Source organism: Leptopilina boulardi, unplaced genomic scaffold (assembly GCF_019393585.1).
Source record: "Leptopilina boulardi isolate dan_hultmark-lab unplaced genomic scaffold, ZJU_Lbou_2.1 LbouV2_78, whole genome shotgun sequence".
Classification (NCBI taxonomy): Eukaryota; Metazoa; Arthropoda; class Insecta; order Hymenoptera; family Figitidae; genus Leptopilina; species Leptopilina boulardi.
The window spans coordinates 196,896-215,715 of NW_026138025.1; the positions used below are offsets into that span (position 1 = coordinate 196,896).

Below are 18,820 nucleotides of genomic sequence, written 5' to 3' on the forward strand. Positions count from 1 at the left end.
AAAAAATACGGCAGCAATTTTAACATAATTTTTATGTATTTTATTATTTTTTTGTTTTTATACTCATTAATTTTTAATTTATTTCTAATAATTTTGCCGCTTAATTGATAAATAATTTAATGAATTAATTAATTTTTGTTAGAAACAAAATTTCCCGCCACTGTGCGCGCGCACGCATAAGTTCAATTAATCGATTGCTATAACCAATCGATTTTTGATTTCAATTGAGAAAATAAGAAAAATAATAATAATATTTGTTTATTTATTTAAAAAAATAAATTTCGTAACGTTCATTTAAAATAAATATATAATATTACAGTGAAATTTATATCCGCGCAGTAATTCGCGTCAAAAAATACAACACACACACACATACACAAGTGTCAGCTGATCTAAGAATGTAAGTGACGTTTTAAAAATATAATTAAATTCGTAGAAAAAAAAAAAACCTTTGACCGCATTTAATAATCCTCGTGGGAGGGGAAAAAAATGAGTCAAATAGCGCGAAAAAAAAAATGATTTAATTTTGTTAGTTTTTTTTTGACAAAAAAGGATAAAATTTAATTATATTTCAAGTTCTTTATATAGGTTAGAACAACAAAGAGATGTGATTTTTTTTTATAGGTTAGGAAGGAAGTTTATTAAAAATACATAAATTTTCGAGATTATAATTATCTTTATTGCTACATATATATGTATATATACGTTATTTCTATTGTAAAATTTACTTCGTCTAGTGTGTGACTGTGCAAAAATTTTAGTGAAAAATATAACATTTTTTTTTTTGAAGAGATAATATAATTTTGTCCGCCAAGTTTATTTTTCGCCGATAATGTGAAAAAAAAATGCAAGAATTTAATTTTTAAGCAAAAAATTAAAAATCAAGGTGAGTCGTGTTCTTTACTTTTTTTTTAATTATAATTTTGTTTTTCGATTTTATTTGAATATTTTTAAAATGACATATATTTGATGATTTACAAAAAAAAAAAATTCTTTTTTTGAGGTTATAATTTCGTTTTATTTTTTCTTTTTAAAAATATATTTTTCGATATAAACGAAAAATTTATTTGTTATAAAATTAAAAAAAATTTTCTTTCCCTTTTTGAGGTTAATTTCGTGTTTTTATTTTTGTAAGGCAAAAATATTTTTAATAAACAATAATATAATTGTGATTTAATTGCATTGGTAATTTAAATTTATCAAGTAATTAATTTTTTTTACACTTTCTTATCTTTTGTTTTATTTTTTTTTTATCAATTTCGATAATAGAAGAAATTAATGTGAATTTAATTTTTTAATTTATATTATTTTTGTTCTTTTTTTTTCTACGACTTTGCATTTTATTTTCTATAAATTTTAATTATTTATTTAATTTGTGTGTAATTTTTTTATTAATTAAATTTTTTCACTTATATAAAAAAAAGTTAATTCAAGAATTTTATATTTATTTTTCTTTTTTTTTTCGTTTTAAATTTTTCTCTATTTTTTTTTTTATCATTATTTATTTATTAATAAATTCTATTTTATTATTTATTTATTATTTATTATTATAAATTATTATTACTATTATTATTATTATTAATATTATCATTATTATTGTTATTATATACTAATAATAAAAATAATATTGTAGTAAATAATAAATAAATATTAATATTCTATAATTATTATTATTTATTATTTTTGTTTTTTAATTTATTATATTTATTAATTTTACTTTTGTCTTTTTTCTAAAATTGTTTTAATTTATTTTCAAAAAAAAAATTGTAAAATAAATGGAATGAAATTATTTTATAATTGACTCATTAAATAAATAAATAATTAATATATAATATTAATTATTATTAAATTGATATTAGATGGAAATTAATTTTGGAAATATGAAAATGAAAATAAATTAATATTATTTTATCGTTTTTTTTTTTAATAATTTAATATTTAATAATAATTAATATAATTATTAATTAATTTAAATAGAATATTAATATTTGAATAAAAAATAAATATTAATTAAAAATTTCTTTGTAGGAAGTTAAAAATAAAAATTTTCTTTGGTTTTTATTATATTTATTAATTTTACTTTTGTCTTTTTTCTAAAATTGTTTTAATTTATTTTCAAAAAAAAAAAATTGTAATTTATTAAAAACATTTTTTTTTAATTAAAAAATTTTAATTTATTAAAAACAGTTTTTTAATTAAAAAATTTTAATTTATTAAATAACGTTTTTTTTTTAATTAAAAAATTTCAATTTATTAAATAACGTTTTTATAATTTTTTTTTTTATAATTATTTTTTCATTCCAAAAAAAAAAATAGTTCGATAATTAATAGAAAAAAAAAAATGGTTTAATTCAATTTTATTTATTTATTTGCAATTTACAGGCAATTACGTTTTAATGACTAAAATTTATTTCTTTTCAGGAATCGAAAAATTTAACAAATAACAAAGAAAAAAGAGAATTTATAATAATAATAATAAAAAAAAAAAAATTTTCTGTGATAAATAGTAAAAAGAAAATTAATTTTAGAAAATATTTATTTATTTTTACAAAATATTAATTATTATTGAATTTTTTAAAAAAATAAATTCTTAATTTAAAAAAAAAATAATAAAGAAAATTGAAAAAATTAATTTTCAAAAAAAAAAAAAAATTATGAATAATACAACGGTGAATTTTTGCCAAACATTTTGTCCGCCAAATATAACATTCAATGAAATATGGATTAATCATGGAATGTCAAAATGTTTTGTTGATACAATAACAGTGACAATTATTTCACTTTATATGTTAATATTTGGAACAATACAATTATGGATTTATCGACAATATGGCACGGAAATTGATTTTAATTCAATACCAAAAAGTAATTTATATATATTACAAAAAATATGCCTCTATTTAGTGCCAATTCTCAGTCTCACGAGATTTATTTTACAAGCGACTGTATTGGATGATAAAACTGTTTACGGCTACATGGTATGTTTAATTAAAAAAACAAAAAATAAATAAATAAATAAATAAAAAGAATATAAAATTAGAATAGAATTAATATTGAATATTCAATTAATTTGGAGTACATATGATTTTTACATTTTAAAAATCATTAGTAAGAATTTTAATTTTATGAAATTTCATTTTTTTCTTTGTAATTATTTTTGAGCCGAATTTTTTATTTTTTTCCAATTAGTATTAATTATTAGTATTAGTATTAGTATTTATGCAGAATTTTTCATTAAAAACGTTTTTTTTTCTATATTAGAGAACTTTTTACAACAATCAAAAATTCATTTGACAAAATTTTTAATTTATTTCGAAATTTTTATTTACTCAAATTTTCATTTAACATAACTTTTTTTTTTTAGAGATTTTAAAGAATTTTTATTGGCTAGAATTTCATTGCATAGAATTTTCATTTAAATTATTTCAAATGAATTTTCATTTGTTGCGAATTATTATTTGATTGAATTTACATAAAAAAACGATTTTTCTGCTGAATTTTTAACCGAAAAATCATTTAACAGAATTTCTTAATTGATTTGAATTTTCATTTGTCCGAAATTGGTAATTGACCGAAATAATAATCGATTTTTGGCGCAATTTTTAAATTAACAACCAATTAAAAAAAATAACCAAAAAAAAAAATTGTGATTGGTTGTTAATTTAAAAATTGCGCCAAAAATCGATTATTATTTCGGTCAATTACCAATTTCGGACAAATGAAAATTCAAATCAATTAAGAAATTCTGTTAAATGATTTTTCGGTTAAAAATTCAGCAGAAAAATCGTTTTTTTATGTAAATTCAATCAAATAATAATTCGCAACAAATGAAAATTCATTTGAAATAATTTAAATGAAAATTCTATGCAATGAAATTCTAGCCAATAAAAATTCTTTAAAATGCCTATATTATTTTAAATGAAAATTCGAGTAAATAAAAATTCGACTCAAAAATAATTTTAACAAATGAAATTCCATAAAATGAAATTATTTTATAATTTAAAATTTTTATAAATTTTTATAATTTATAACTCATTAAATAAATAAATAATTAATATATAATATTAATTATTATTATTAAATTGACATTAGATGGAAATTAATTTTGGAAATATGAAAATGAAAATCAATTAATATTTTATCGTTTTTTTTTTTTAAATAATTTAATATTTAATAATAATTAATATAATTATTAATTAATTTAAATAGAATATTAATATTTATTATAATAGAATATTAATATTTGAATAAAAAATAAATATTAATTTTTTAAAAATTTCTTTCTAGGAAGTTAAAAATAAAAATTTTCTTTTGGTTTTTTTATTCTAGCTTTATAATACAATTTTAACAATAATTGTTTATCCGTATTCGGTTTATGTTTTACGTGTGGAACGTCATAAATTACTTCCAAGTGTACCACCACGTGGTCATGGTTTAGTACTTTTAGGATTTTGGACATTAACATTTTGCTTTGAAAATTTGGTCTTTATAAATATTGGCAAAAATGAATGGTGGTTTCATTTAAATACGTGAGTAAAAAAATTTTTTTTTTCCTATTTAAAAAATTATAATTAATTATTTTTTTTTAAAAAATGAATTTTTTTTATTAAATTTCATTTATTTCATTAGTTTTTAAATAAAAAATTTCTCTCATTAATTTTTGTAAATAAATTTAATTTATTTAGTAAATAAATTTCAATTTTTTTATTTTGTAAATTTAATTTATTTATTCGGTAAATAAATTTCATTTTTTTTTGTAAATAAATATCATTTTTTTTTTTGTAAATGAATTGAATTTATTCGGTAAATAAATTGAATTAATTCGGTAAATTTCATTTTTTTTGTAAATAAATTAAATTTATTCGGTAAATAAATTTCATTTTTTTTATGTAAATTAATTTATTTATTTACTTAATAAATTTCGATTTTTTTTTTGTAGTAGAAAATTTAATTTAATTTATTAATTGATTAATTTTTTGTTATTTAAATAGTTTAAAATTTGATTAAAATAATTTTTCTCAACAAACAAAAGTAGAAAAAAAAATGTAATCCGATTAATTTTTTTTTTGTTTAATTACACAGACTCACTGATCAAATAGAAATGTCACTGTTTGTGCTTCGCTATGTCAGTAGTCTTCTTATTTTTGCAATTGGTCTTCGTGCGCCAGGAATTTTTGGTAATGTTTGGCTTGATTATGAAAATCTTCAAAATCAACAACATTCACGTAGTCAATATTATCAAGGGGTAAGTGTTTATTATTCCCGAATTTCTTTGACAAACATTTTTTTTTTTAATTTATTTAAAAATATTAAAATTTTTTTTTATTGAAAAATCAAATTAACTTCTATATTAAATAAATAAATCATTAAATAAACATCAATACAGTTATTTTTACAAAATCATTACAAAAAAAAAATAAAAATAATAATATAATATTTATATACAGTCAAAAAGCAAAAATTATTTTTAGTTAATTAATTATTTATTAACTAATGAAACTTTCGATTTATATTAATAAAATAATTACAATTTATAATTACAAATATAATAATTATATTTTTTAATTATAAATATAATAATTACACTTTGTAATTACAAATATAATAATTATATTTTTTAATTATAAATATAATAATTATAATTTGTAATTACAAATATAATAATTATATTTTTTAATTATAAATATAATAATTATAATCTGTAATTACAAATATAATAATTATATTTTTTAATTATAAATATAATAATTATAATTTGTAATTATAAATATAATAATTATAATTTCCAAAAAAAATAACAATAATAGCTAATAATAAAAAATAATTTATTTATTACTTATTTTACTGAAATGTTAGTTAATAATTTAAAAAAAATTTTTTTTTAAATAAATCAATATAAAATTTGCCTATTAATAATTTGTTTTTTTCATTTTTTTTTTACTTAATATTTAATTTCAATTACAGCGACAAGATGATAATACATCGACATGGAAAAATGCATGGTATAAATTAAAAACACTCGCACCATTTTTATGGCCAAAGAAAGATTTTTTACTTCAATTGCGTGTGATTTTTTGCTTTGGCTTACTTGCATTGGGACGATTAATTAATCTTTATGTGCCAATTTATAATAAAAAAATTGTCGATAGCGTCACATTTATTCCACTTCAATTTAGGTGAGTGAAAAAACAAAAAAAATTATTGAAATTCTCAATATTGTCTTTGCACGGTGGGCTTGGATTAAGTTCAACCCAAAAGTCTTTGCACATCACCGTTTTCTTTTGGAATTACTTCGGGGATGTCTTCTGATTATTTTAAGACAAAAATGAAAATAATCGGTGGAGGGAAACTGAAATTATCTTGATTTTTCATTTTTTTTATAGGTTATTCTATGTAATTTCTTTAAAAAAAGGTTTCCTTCAATTTTTTTTCTACAAAAGTTGTATTTCGGATTCAGTAAAGAATCTCTATGATAGTTAATGAATTTAAAAAATTTGAACTATTAAATTTGTTAATAAATAATGGAAGAACATGGTTTTTCATTCGTTTTTTGAAATTAACTCGTCTTGTAATTAATTTACACCAAAATTTTTCAAAGATAATTTGAAGTACATAAGATTATCTGTAAAACTGAAAAAAGAAGACTGTTCTACCTATTACCGTTCCTTAGATATGACACGTTGAAGTTGCTATTCAATGAAAAATTTAAACTTGGGAGCTCATTATTCGATGAATTCTTTTATTTAATATCCTAATATAACAATTATAATAAAACATAATTAAGAGGACTCTTTTTCGAATAATTTGCGATAGATAAAATTAATTTATCTTCAGTAGTATAAATTATTATTATTATTATTATTATTCATCGAATAATGAGCTCCCAAGTTTAAATTTTTCATTGAATAGCAACTTCAACGTGTCATATCTAAGGAACGGTAATAGGTAGAACAGTCTTCTTTTTTCAGTTTTACAGATAATCTTATGTACTTCAAATTATCTTTGAAAAATTTTGGTGTAAATTAATTACAAGACGAGTTAATTTCAAAAAACGAATGAAAAACCATGTTCTTCCATTATTTATTAACAAATTTAATAGTTCAAATTTTTTAAATTCATTAACTATCATAGAGATTCTTTACTGAATCCGAAATACAACTTTTGTAGAAAAAAATTGAAGGAAACCTTTTTTTAAAGAAATTACATAGAATAACCTATAAAAAAAATGAAAAATCAAGATAATTTCAGTTTCCCTCCACCGATTATTTTCATTTTTGTCTTAAAATAATCAGAAGACATCCCCGAAGTAATTCCAAAAGAAAACGGTGATGTGCAAAGACTTTTGGGTTGAACTTAATCCAAGCCCACCGTGTTTGATTTACTTTTATATTTATTTATTCAATAAACTAGCAAAATTAAACGCGCGCCAAATTGAGTATTTAATTGTTTGTTATAAAGAAATTGAAGATTAATATTATCAATAATAATTTAATTTAGTAGAATATTATTACATATTAAATGATAATAATGAAAATTATATGTTTAAAGGCCTCGGATTATACGACTTTTTCCGACTTTTTTTTTCAAAAATACGACTTTTATCGACTTATTTTAATAAAATGCGACATTTTTTTTTACATTTGAAAAAAAATGTAAATAAAATACATTTTTTTAGTATAAAATTTATATCTTCTTCAGATCTTCAATTCAATTATTTAACAAATTTTCAACTAAAATGATTCTTCACTAAATTAATTATTTTTAATAATTTTAATGAAATACATCACAAATTCAATTATATTAAAATTATTTTTCAATTAAAATTTTTTATGAAATTTAACAATTGTTTATAATTAAAAAAAAAAATATCACAATAAAATTTAATTATTTTTTAAAAAATTTCAATTCAAAATAAACTAAAATTCAATTATTACAAGAAATTTTAATTCAAAATCAATTAAAAATCCAATAATTATCCACAAAATTTTCAATTTAAAATTTAATTATTTACCAAGTTTTCAATTTAGAATGAAATAAAATTCGATTATTTTCTAAAATTTCTATTCCAAATTAATTATCCAAATTTTCAATCAAAAATGAACTTAAATTATTATCTAAAATTTCAATTAAAATTCAATTATTTCATAATATTTCAATTCAAAATCAAAGAAAATTTAATTATTTCCCAAAATTTTAATTAAAAATCAAAGAAAATTCAATTATTACCAAAATTTTTAATTCAAAATCAACTAAAACTCAATTATTTTCCAGATTTTCAATTTAAAATCAAATAAAATTCAATTATTTTCCAAATTTTCTATTCAAAATCAATTAAAATTTAATTATTATCAAAAATTTCAATCAAAAATCAACTAAAATTAAATTATCCAAAATTTCAATTAAAATTCAATTATTTTGAAAAATTTCAATTTAAAATCAAAGAAAATTCAATTATTTTCAAAATTTTCAATTCAAAATCAACTAAAATTCAATTATTTTCCAGATTTTCAATTTAAAATCAAATAAAATTCAATTATTTTCCAAATTTTCAATTCAAAATCAACTAAAATTCAATTATTCTAAAAAATTTCAATTTAAAATTTATTATCAAAATTTTCATTCAAAAATCAACTTAAATTGAATTATTATCTAAAATTTCAATTAAAATTCAATTATTTCCAAAAATTTCAGTTCAAAATCAATGAAAATTCAATTATTTTCAAAATTTTCAATTGCAAATCTTTTAAAATTCAATTCATTTCCAAATTTTCAATTCAAAATTAAATAAAATTCAATTATTTTCCAAATTTTCAATTCAAAATCAACTAAAATTCAATTATTCACAAAAATTTCAATTCATAATTAATTATTATTATTAAAATTTTCAATAAAAAATCAACTAAAATTAAATTATTATCCAAAATTTCATATTAAAATTCAATTATTTTTAAAAATTTGAATTTTAAAGCTTCTAAAATTTTCCATAGAAATTATTTTTTTTTGAAATTTAATAATTTCAATTATAATTCTAAGGAAATTCAATTATTTTTAACTACTTTAATAATATTCTTTGAAAATTCAACTATCTGAAACCATTTTTCAATTAAAAATAATTTTCAAATTATTGTATTTTGTCCGCATTTTCTAATAAATTTTTAGTGAAATCATCTAAAATTTTAATTAAAAATCACTTAAAGTTTCAATTAATTTCAAAAATCTCAATTTTAAATCTTTGAAAATTCAATTAAATTTAAAAAATGTTTTCCAAAAATTGTTTGTTGAATTATTTTTAGTTCTGTAAAATTTAATAATTGTTTGAAAATTAACAATTTTCTTTTGAAATTTAATTATTTCTAAAAATTTCAACTTTAACCCTTCGAAAAGGATTATTATTAAAAAAAAAAATTTATTTAAAAATCTGTAAAATATTTTTGTTAAAATAAAAAACAAATCCACTTTTTTTTGGAATATAAATCGACTGAAACGACTTTTTTGTGTTTTTAAGTTGATTCGAGGCCTGTATTTTTATAATTAATATTTAATAGGTATTCGTTGGCCCCTGGTACCTTAAAAATTAATTTTTAAAAATTAATTTTTTTCAAATTACTATCTTGTACGAAATTTCCTGGCGCATCTTTTGTCTCATCATAAATTTTTTGTATTTGTATACAATTTTTGAATCAATATACAAGTTTAAAAAAAATTTCGTTGTGTTAACGTTGTGTACTTCAGCTTCGTGAATTGAATTTTCGAATTTGGAATTTTGAAAGAAACTTATTCCGAAATTTGGAAACACAATTATACAACTTTGGCAAAAAATAAGAAAAAGAATTGTCAAAATTTGACACGTCATATGATTACTATTCAAAAAAAAAAAAAAAAAAAAAAAAAAAAAAAAAAACACGTGAAATCAGAAATGGCCAACTTCAAGTTAGGACAGAAGGACAGACCAAGCATTTTATTATTATATAATAATTTTTTTTTTTTATTATTTAAAAAAAAAAAAGATAATTAATATTTTTCCCCCTTTCTTTTTCAGATGGGATCTGGTGTTAATTTACGTTGGCTTTAAATTTCTTCAAGGCGGCGGTACCGGTGGAATGGGTTTTTTAAATAATTTACGTTCATTTCTTTGGATTCGCGTTCAACAATATACATCACGAGAAGTTGAAGTCGAACTTTTTCGGTAAGAGAAAATATTTTATTCTTCGCAAAATAGTTTTAAAAAAAATGAATAAATAAATAAAAAAATTTTTTTTTTTTTGTTACAAAAAATTATCAAAAATAAATTTCTTTTTTGTAATAATAATAATAATAATAATTTATTACCAGAAAATTATTTCCGTTTTTTTTTTGTTTTCTTCGCGAATATTTTGAAATAACTAAAAATACAATTTTTTTTTGTAAATAATAATAATTTATAATCAGAAAATTTTTTCCGTTTTTTTTTTTTTTTTTTTTGCAAATAATAATTGTTTGTTTATTTTCAGACATTTGCATAATTTGAGTCTTCGATGGCATTTGGGACGTAAAACAGGTGAAGTTTTACGTGTCGTTGATCGTGGCAATGATTCAATAAATAATTTATTAAATTACATTCTCTTTTCAATTGTACCAACGATCGTTGACATTATAATTGCCGTGATTTTTTTTATTAGCGTTTTTAATAAATGGTTTGGCCTCATTGTTTTTTCCACAATGGTTCTTTATATCGGTGAGAAAATGATAATTTAATTGTATTTTTTTTTTATTTAATTATTTAGTATATATTTGTTTGAAAAAATAATGTAATTTTAAATAAATGGAAATTTTTTTTTTGTTTTTCAGTTGCAACAATATCAGTCACCGAATGGCGAACAAAATATCAAAGACGAATGAATTTAGCTGATAATGCAATGAAAACGCGTAGCGTTGATAGTTTATTAAATTTTGAAACAGTAAAATATTATGGAGCTGAAAATTATGAAGTTAATTCATATAGAGATGCAATTATTAATTTTCAAATTGAAGAATGGAAATCAATGTTCACATTAAATATTTTAAATACAATGCAAAATATTATTATTTGCAGTGGTTTACTCATTGGTTCTCTTCTTTGTCTTCACATGGTTCGTATTAATATTAAAAAAGAAATACATTTATTTTTTCTTTCCTTTTTTCTCTTTTTTTTTTTAAAAAAAAAACTCTATTTAATTATACAAAAAATATTTCTATTCTTTTTTTTTAAATATTCAAAAATTATGTTTCTATTTCTTTTTCTTTCTTTTTTTCTAAAAAAAAAAAAATCAAACAACATTAAAGGTCGTTTCTGGAGAAGGATTAACGATCGGTGACTATGTTTTGTTTGCCAGTTATATAATTCAACTTTACGTTCCTCTCAATTGGTTTGGCACTTATTACAGGTAAATTAAATATATTTTTCATTATTTATTACTTTAAAAAAAATTTTTTTTTGATATTTATTTATTTTATTATATTAACTTAATATTTTTGTTTGTGTTTTGTATTATAAAAAACATAGTGAAAATTTTAATTAATTAATTTTCATTTTTTTTTTTTGTGGATAATAAAATAAATATTTTATCCCCATTACAGAATGATACAAAAGAATTTTGTCGATATGGAAAATATGTTTGAATTATTGCGCGAGGAAGAGGAAGTTATCGATGCACCAGGCGCTGGTCCATTAATTGTAAAACGTGGTGAAGTTGAATTTTCAAATGTCACATTTGGCTATAATCAAGAGAGAATTGTATTGCGTAATATTAATTTTAATGTACCATCGGGTAAAACAATTGCATTTGTTGGTCCATCGGGCGCTGGTAAATCAACAATAATGAGATTATTATTTCGTTTTTACGATATTGAACATGGTTCAATTTCAATTGATGGACAAGATTTGAAAACAGTCAAACAAGATTCATTACGTTCGGCAATTGGTTTGTTATTTATTCAAATTATTACAACAAAAAAAAGAGAAAAATTCAAAAACAATTTTATTAAATTTTTTTTTCTCGATAATTTATAATATTAAAAATAATTTATTTTTCAATCTATATTTCTTTTTTATTTTTAATAAAATATTTAACTTTATATATTAAATATAGTTATTTTTTCAATTTATTTTATTAAAAAATTTATTTATTATTTTTATTTACTTTTTTTTTTTTTTAGGAGTCGTTCCCCAGGACACTGTACTTTTTAATAATACAATAAAATATAATATTCAATATGGAAGAATTGATGCGCCCGATGTTGATATTATTGCGGCTGCAAAATATGCGGATATTCACGAAAGAATTTCATCATTTCCGGAAGGATACGAAACGCAGGTTTGTTAAATAAATTTTTTTTCAATTTTTTTTCAATTTTTTTTTTTCATATAATTGATTCACAATTTAATCGAAAATATCAAAATTTTGCCATTCAACAAAAAAAAAAAATGCTAAATAAAATTTCGAAAATTTGATTAAATATAATTTTCTTTAATTAAAATTTGGCTAAATATACGAAATTTCTCATCAAAGAAAATTTTTAACAAAATTTTCAACTTCAGTCCAAGGGAAATCCGTTAAATGAAAATTTGGCTAAATTTTAATTCAGTTAAATAAAAATTTAGGTGAAATTTCGGCTTAATAAAAATTCAGTTAAATAAAATTTAGCTTAATAGAAATCAGTTTAATTTCAGCTAAATAGAAATTTGTTTAATTAAAACTTGGCTTAATAAAAATTCAGTTAAATAAAATTTAGCTTAATAGAAATCAGTTTAATTTCAGCTAAATAGAAATTTGTTTAATTAAAACTTGGCTTAATTACCTTTTGCTGAATAATTTGTTAAATAAAATTTTTGGCTTAATAAAATTCAGTTTAAATGAAATTTCATTTAATAAAAAAATTCGGTTAAATAAAAATTAGGTGAAATTTCGGTTTATAAAAATTCTGTTAAATAAAATTTAGCTTAATATAAATCAGTTTAATTAAAAATTCAGTTAAATAATAAATTTGGTTAAATGGGAAAAAATTATGAAAATTTGGTTAAATATATTATTTAGTTTAATAAAAATTTAACTAAATAAAAATTCGATTTGAAGAAAATTGAAAAAAAAAATAATTTAATTCAGCTTAATAGAAATTTGTTTCATTAAAACTTGGCTAAATAAACCTTTTGCTGAATAATTTGTTAAATAAAATTTTTGTCTTAATAACATTCAGTTTAAATGAAATTTCATTTAATAAAAAAAATTCGGTTAAATAAAAATTTGGTTAATTTTAATTTGGTTTTATAGAAAATTTGGCTAAATAAAATTTCTCTTCAAAGAAAATTGTTTTTAATTTTAAAATTCTGTTTAATAAAAATAGGTTAAAAATTTGGCTAAATATACAAAAAATTTCTCATCAAAGAAAATTTTTAACAAAATTTTCAACTTCGGCTCAATGGAAATCTGTTAAATGAAAATTTGGCTAAATTTTAATTCAGTTAAATAAAAATTAGGTGAAATTTCGGCTTAATAAAAATTCAAATAAATAAAATTTAGCTTAATATAAATAAGTTTAATTGAAAATTCAGTTAAATAACAAATTTGGTTAAATGGGAAAAAAGTTTCAAAATTATGAAAATTTGGTTAAATATATTATTTGGTTTAATAACAATTTAAATGAATAAAAATTCGATTTAAAGAAAATTTAAAAAAAAAATTAATTTAATTTAGCTAAATAGAAATCTGTTTCATTAAAACTTGGCTTAATTAACCTTTTGCTGAATAATTTGTTAAATAAAATGTTGGCTTAATAAAATTCAGTTTAAATAAAATTTAATTTAATAAAAAAAATTCGGTTAATTTTAATTTGGTTTAATAGAAAATTTGGCTAAATATAATTTCTCTTCAAAGAAATTTTTTTTAATTCTAAAATTCTGCTAAATAAAAATAGGTTAAAATTTTTTGCTAAATTTACAAAATTTTTCATGAAAGAAAATTTTTAACGAAATTTTCAACTTCGGCTCAATGGAAATCCGTTAAATAAAAATTTGATTAAATTTTAATTCAGTTAATTAAAAATTAGGTGAAATTTCGACTTAATAAAAATTCTGTTAAATAAAATTAGTTTAATTCTAAAATTCTGCTAAATGAAAATAGGTTAAATGAAAATTCGGCTAAATGTAATTTTCAGTTTAATATAAATTTTAGTTTAATACAATTTTGGCTAATTAAAGTTTCGTTTAATAAGAAAATTTGGCTTAATACAATTATATTTCTATATAAAATTTTTTAAATTAATTAAAACTTTGGCTAAATGTAATTTTTCAGTTTTAGTTAAAAATTAAGTAAATTTGTGCCGAATATTATTTTCAGTTTAATTTAAAAAAAAGGTCGGCTTAATAGAATTTAGTGTAATTAAAAAATCGTTTTAGTAAAAATTTTTGAAAAAAAATTTGAAATTTCGGCTAAATAAAAATTCTGTTATATAAAATTTAGCTTAATAGAAATCAGTTTAATTGAAAACTCAGTTAAATAACAAATTTGGTTAAATATATTATTTGGTTTAATAAAAATTTAACTGAATAAAAATTCGATTTAAAGAAAATTAAAAAAAATTAATTTAATTCGGCTAAATAGAAATTCGTTTCATTAAAACTTGGCTTAATACAACTTTTGCTGAATAATTTGTTAAATAAAATTTTGGCTTAAAAAAATTCAGTTTAATTGAAATTTCAGTTAATGAAAAATTCTGTTAAATAAAATTTTGGTTAATTATAATTTGATTTAACAGAAAATTCAGCTAAATAGAAATACGTTCCATTAAAATTTAGCTCAATAAAGAATTTTTTTCCATATTATCTTAAATAAAATTTTGACTAAAAATAATTCAGTGTAATTGAAATTTTAGATAAATAAAAATTTGTCTATATAAAAATTTGGTTTAATAGAAAATTTAGCTAAATATATAATTTTTCTTTAAAGAAATTTAAAAAAAAATTTAAATTCGGCTAAATAAAAATGTATACTCTGAAAATAAAATTTTTGGCTAAATATAATTCAGTGTAATTGAAATTTCAGTTAAATAAATATACGGCTGTATAAAAATTTGGTTTTATAAAAAATTTAGCTAAATATAATTTTTCTTTAAAGAAATTTTGTTTTACTTATAAAATTCGGCTAAATAAAAATAGGTTAAATGAAAATTCGGCTAAATAGTGTTTTGTTTAATGCAAATAAGGCTTAATAAAATAGAATTTTTGTAAAATTTAAAATGCGGCTAAATAATTTTTTTTTGAAAAAATTCGGCTAAATATAGTTTAGTTTAATGAAAATTTGGCTAAATGTAATTTTTTGAATTTTTTTAAAAAAAATCAGCTTAATAAAACTTTTGGTAAAATTGAGTTTTTCAATACTTTCGGCTTAATCAAAAATTCCGTTGAATATGAATTTTGGCTAAATATAATTTTTATTTTTTTCTACAAATTTAACTGAATAAAAATTAGGCTGGAGTTTCGTTTAATACTTAACTTTGGCTTAATACTATTAAACTTAATGGAAATTTGGCTAAATGTAATTTTTGAGTTTTAGTTAAAAAATTTAGTAAATTTGGCCGAATATTATTTTCAGTTTAATAAACAAAAAAAAGGTCGGCTTAATAGAATTTAGTGTAATTAAAAAATCGTTTTAGTAAAAATTTTACAAAAAAATTTGAAATTTCGGCTTAATCAAAAATTCCGTTGAATATGAATTTTGGCTAAATATAATTTTAATTTTTTTCTACAAATTTAACTGAATAAAAATTAGGCTGGAGTTTCGTTTAATACTTAACTTTGGCTTAATACTATTAAACTTAACGGAAATTTGGCTAAATGTAATTTTTGAGTTTTAGTTAAAAAATTTAGTAAATTTGGCCGAATATTATTTTCAGTTTAATTTTAAAAAAAAGGTCGGCTTAATAGAATTTAGTGTAATTAAAAAATCGTTTTAGTAAAAATTTTACAAAAAAATTTGAAATTTCGGCTAAATAAAAATTCTGTTATATAAAATTTAGCTTAATAGAAAATCAGTTTAATTGAAAACTCAGTTAAATAACAAATTAAAACTTGGCTTAATACAACTTTTGCTGAATAATTTGTTAAATAAAATTTTATCTTAAAAAAATTCAGTTTAATTGAAATTTCAGTTAATGAAAAATTCTGTTAAATAAAATTTTGGTTAATTATAATTTGATTTAATAGAAAATTCGGCTAAATGGAAATACGTTCAATTAAAATTTGGCTCAATAAAAAATTTTTTCCCATATTATGTTAAATAAAATTTTGACTAAAAATAATTCAGTGTAATAAAAAATCGTTTTAGTAAAAATTTTGAAAATAAATTTTGAAATTTCGGCTAAATGGAACTTTTGTTTTATTGAAAATTTCGGCATAATGTAAAAAATTCTATTCAATTGCAAAATTTAATATAATTTTTTAATTTAATAAAAAAGATAAATCAAATTTTGGTTAAATGTTTGTTTGTTTTTTTTAATAAAAATTTGGCTTAATTAAAAATTTGGCTAAATAAAGTGGGAATTTTTTTTTTTTTTTAGGTTGGTGAGAGGGGTTTACGTTTAAGTGGTGGTGAAAAACAAAGAGTCGCTATTGCAAGAACAATATTGAAAGCGCCAAAAATTGTTCTTCTCGATGAAGCGACAAGTGCATTGGACACGGAAACTGAACGCAATATACAATCGGCATTAAATCAAGTTTGCGCTAATCGTACGACAATTATTGTTGCACATCGTTTATCAACAATTATTCATGCCGATGAAATTCTTGTATTAAAAGAAGGTGAAATTGTTGAACGTGGCCGTCACGATGAACTCATTCAATTTGATGGTGTCTATAAAAAAATGTGGGAATCACAATTGAAAAATAATCAAGATTCATTAACGTCAACAATTGATAATGATAATAATGATAATGATAATAGTGAACAACAAAATTTGAATGATAAAAAATTATTGTAATTTTTTTCTCATGTGGAGACGAAAAAAAAAATAAAATTTTTGAGAAAAAATAAAAGAAAGAAAAAAAAAAAAAACAAAAAGATAGAAAAAGAAAAAATTTGAAAAAAGAGAAAAAAAAATAGAAAACAAAATTTTTTTATAAAAAGAGAGGTGAGAGTAAAGTAAAAAAAGAATTTTTTTTCCCCCTCTCTTTTTATTAAAAGAGGAGAAAAAAAAGAAGATAATGAACTGAATTTTTTTTTTTTTCTAGATTTTTTTTTATTTAATTCAATTGAATTGTATAATCGATTGTAAATTAATTAATTGTTTATTTTTTACGCATATAATATTTATATAAATAACAAATTAGAATCGAAACAACTTGTTATATAAACGAAAAATGTTGAACTAGAAAATAGTTTTTTCTAAAAATAATTGTTGGTGTAAATGTTAATAAAAAAAAAAAAAAAAAAAAATATTCTTCAATTCTGCTTTCAATATTTTTTTTAAATCAAAAAAAAAGAAATAAAAATAGGTTCTATTTTTTCTTTATTATTAAGAAAAAAAAATTGATATTTTTCTCTCACTGTTTTTTTTTTTTTTTTTAAACAAAACAATTTTTTTTATAGAAAAAAAATTGTTATAAAAATATTATTTTTGTTTATTTTATAAAAATTTTTTTTTGTACAAAAAATTGTGTTTACAAATATTTCTTTAAATTAATTAATTTTTTTGTCTTTTTGTTTTGTTTTGTTTTAGCTTTGAAAAATGAAAAATTGAAATTTTTTTTTCCATTTTTTGAGACTTTATTAATTTTCATCATCGCCACCAATGAGTAATTTTGCAAAAGCTCCATCGGGAACCCATCCGGTCTCATCAATTGGATCAGAAACGGAACTTGTACCACCGTCCGTTATGTAAATATAGGAAATTGTCAACCATCCCAAATAAATGGATAACTAATGTGGAGAAAAATTATTTTCAAAAAAAAAAAAAAAAAAGGCCAATTATAAGGTAAATTAATTTAATATAAATTGAAATGATAGTTTAATAGTCAAAAATTTTAATTATAAAATTATTTGAAAATTATTTGAGAAAAATTATAAATTAATAAATATATTAAAAATTAAAATAATATTAAGAAATAAATTTAAAGATTTTATAATAGAATAAAGAATTTATATAAATTATTATTAAATTAATAAATCATATAATTTAAAAAAAAAAAAATTTTTCAATATTTTTTAAACATTTTTCAAATATTTACAAAATATTAAAAATTATTTTCATTTAATTGCTATAATTAATAATAATAATATAATGAAATTTTATTTTATATTAAAGTAAAAAATTATTTAAAAATAAATTATGAAAAAAAAAAATAATTCTTAGATTATTATTTTTTGAGAAATTAAAGATTTTAACAAAAATAAAATTCAGTTAAATACCTTCAAAAGAATTCTTTTCATATCTTCGTCCATAATTTTTATCTTTTTTTTTTTTTTATTATCACAAAATACAATTGAGAATTAATTAAAATTTCATCATTATTAAAATAATATAAAAATCATTTTCAAAATTTAGATAATTTAAAACCTTTTTTATTTTGACAGTGTTGTAGAAAGGGTTAAAATTATCTTATTTTGTTTTTCGATTTTTTTTTTAAATATATCAAAAAAACAAACAAAAGTAAAATTCTTTTTTCTGAATTTTTTTTTAGTAATATTTAAATAATAATAATAATAAGTAATTAATTTTTAAAATTTATTTATTAATTACAATTTAATATTAATATAACATATAATTAATTTTTTTAGTTTACATTATAATAAAATTAATAAATTTTCAATAA

The 18,820-nt window shown here is 18.6% G+C and overlaps 1 protein-coding gene across 1 annotated transcript; it reads left to right on the forward strand.

Annotated features, from left to right (window-relative positions):
* Positions 1-2,569: 2,569 nt before the first annotated feature.
* Positions 2,570-17,006, forward strand: LOC127290638 (ATP-binding cassette sub-family B member 6). The gene is made up of 11 exons (XM_051319343.1): positions 2,570-2,978; positions 4,330-4,529; positions 5,083-5,245; positions 5,965-6,176; positions 10,040-10,186; positions 10,491-10,714; positions 10,828-11,108; positions 11,302-11,402; positions 11,596-11,939; positions 12,175-12,332; positions 16,570-17,006. The coding sequence occupies exons 1-11, from the start codon at positions 2,655-2,657 to the stop codon at positions 16,987-16,989; spliced, it is 2,574 nt and encodes an 857-aa protein (XP_051175300.1). The 5' UTR covers positions 2,570-2,654; the 3' UTR covers positions 16,990-17,006.
* Positions 17,007-18,820: the final 1,814 nt, after the last annotated feature.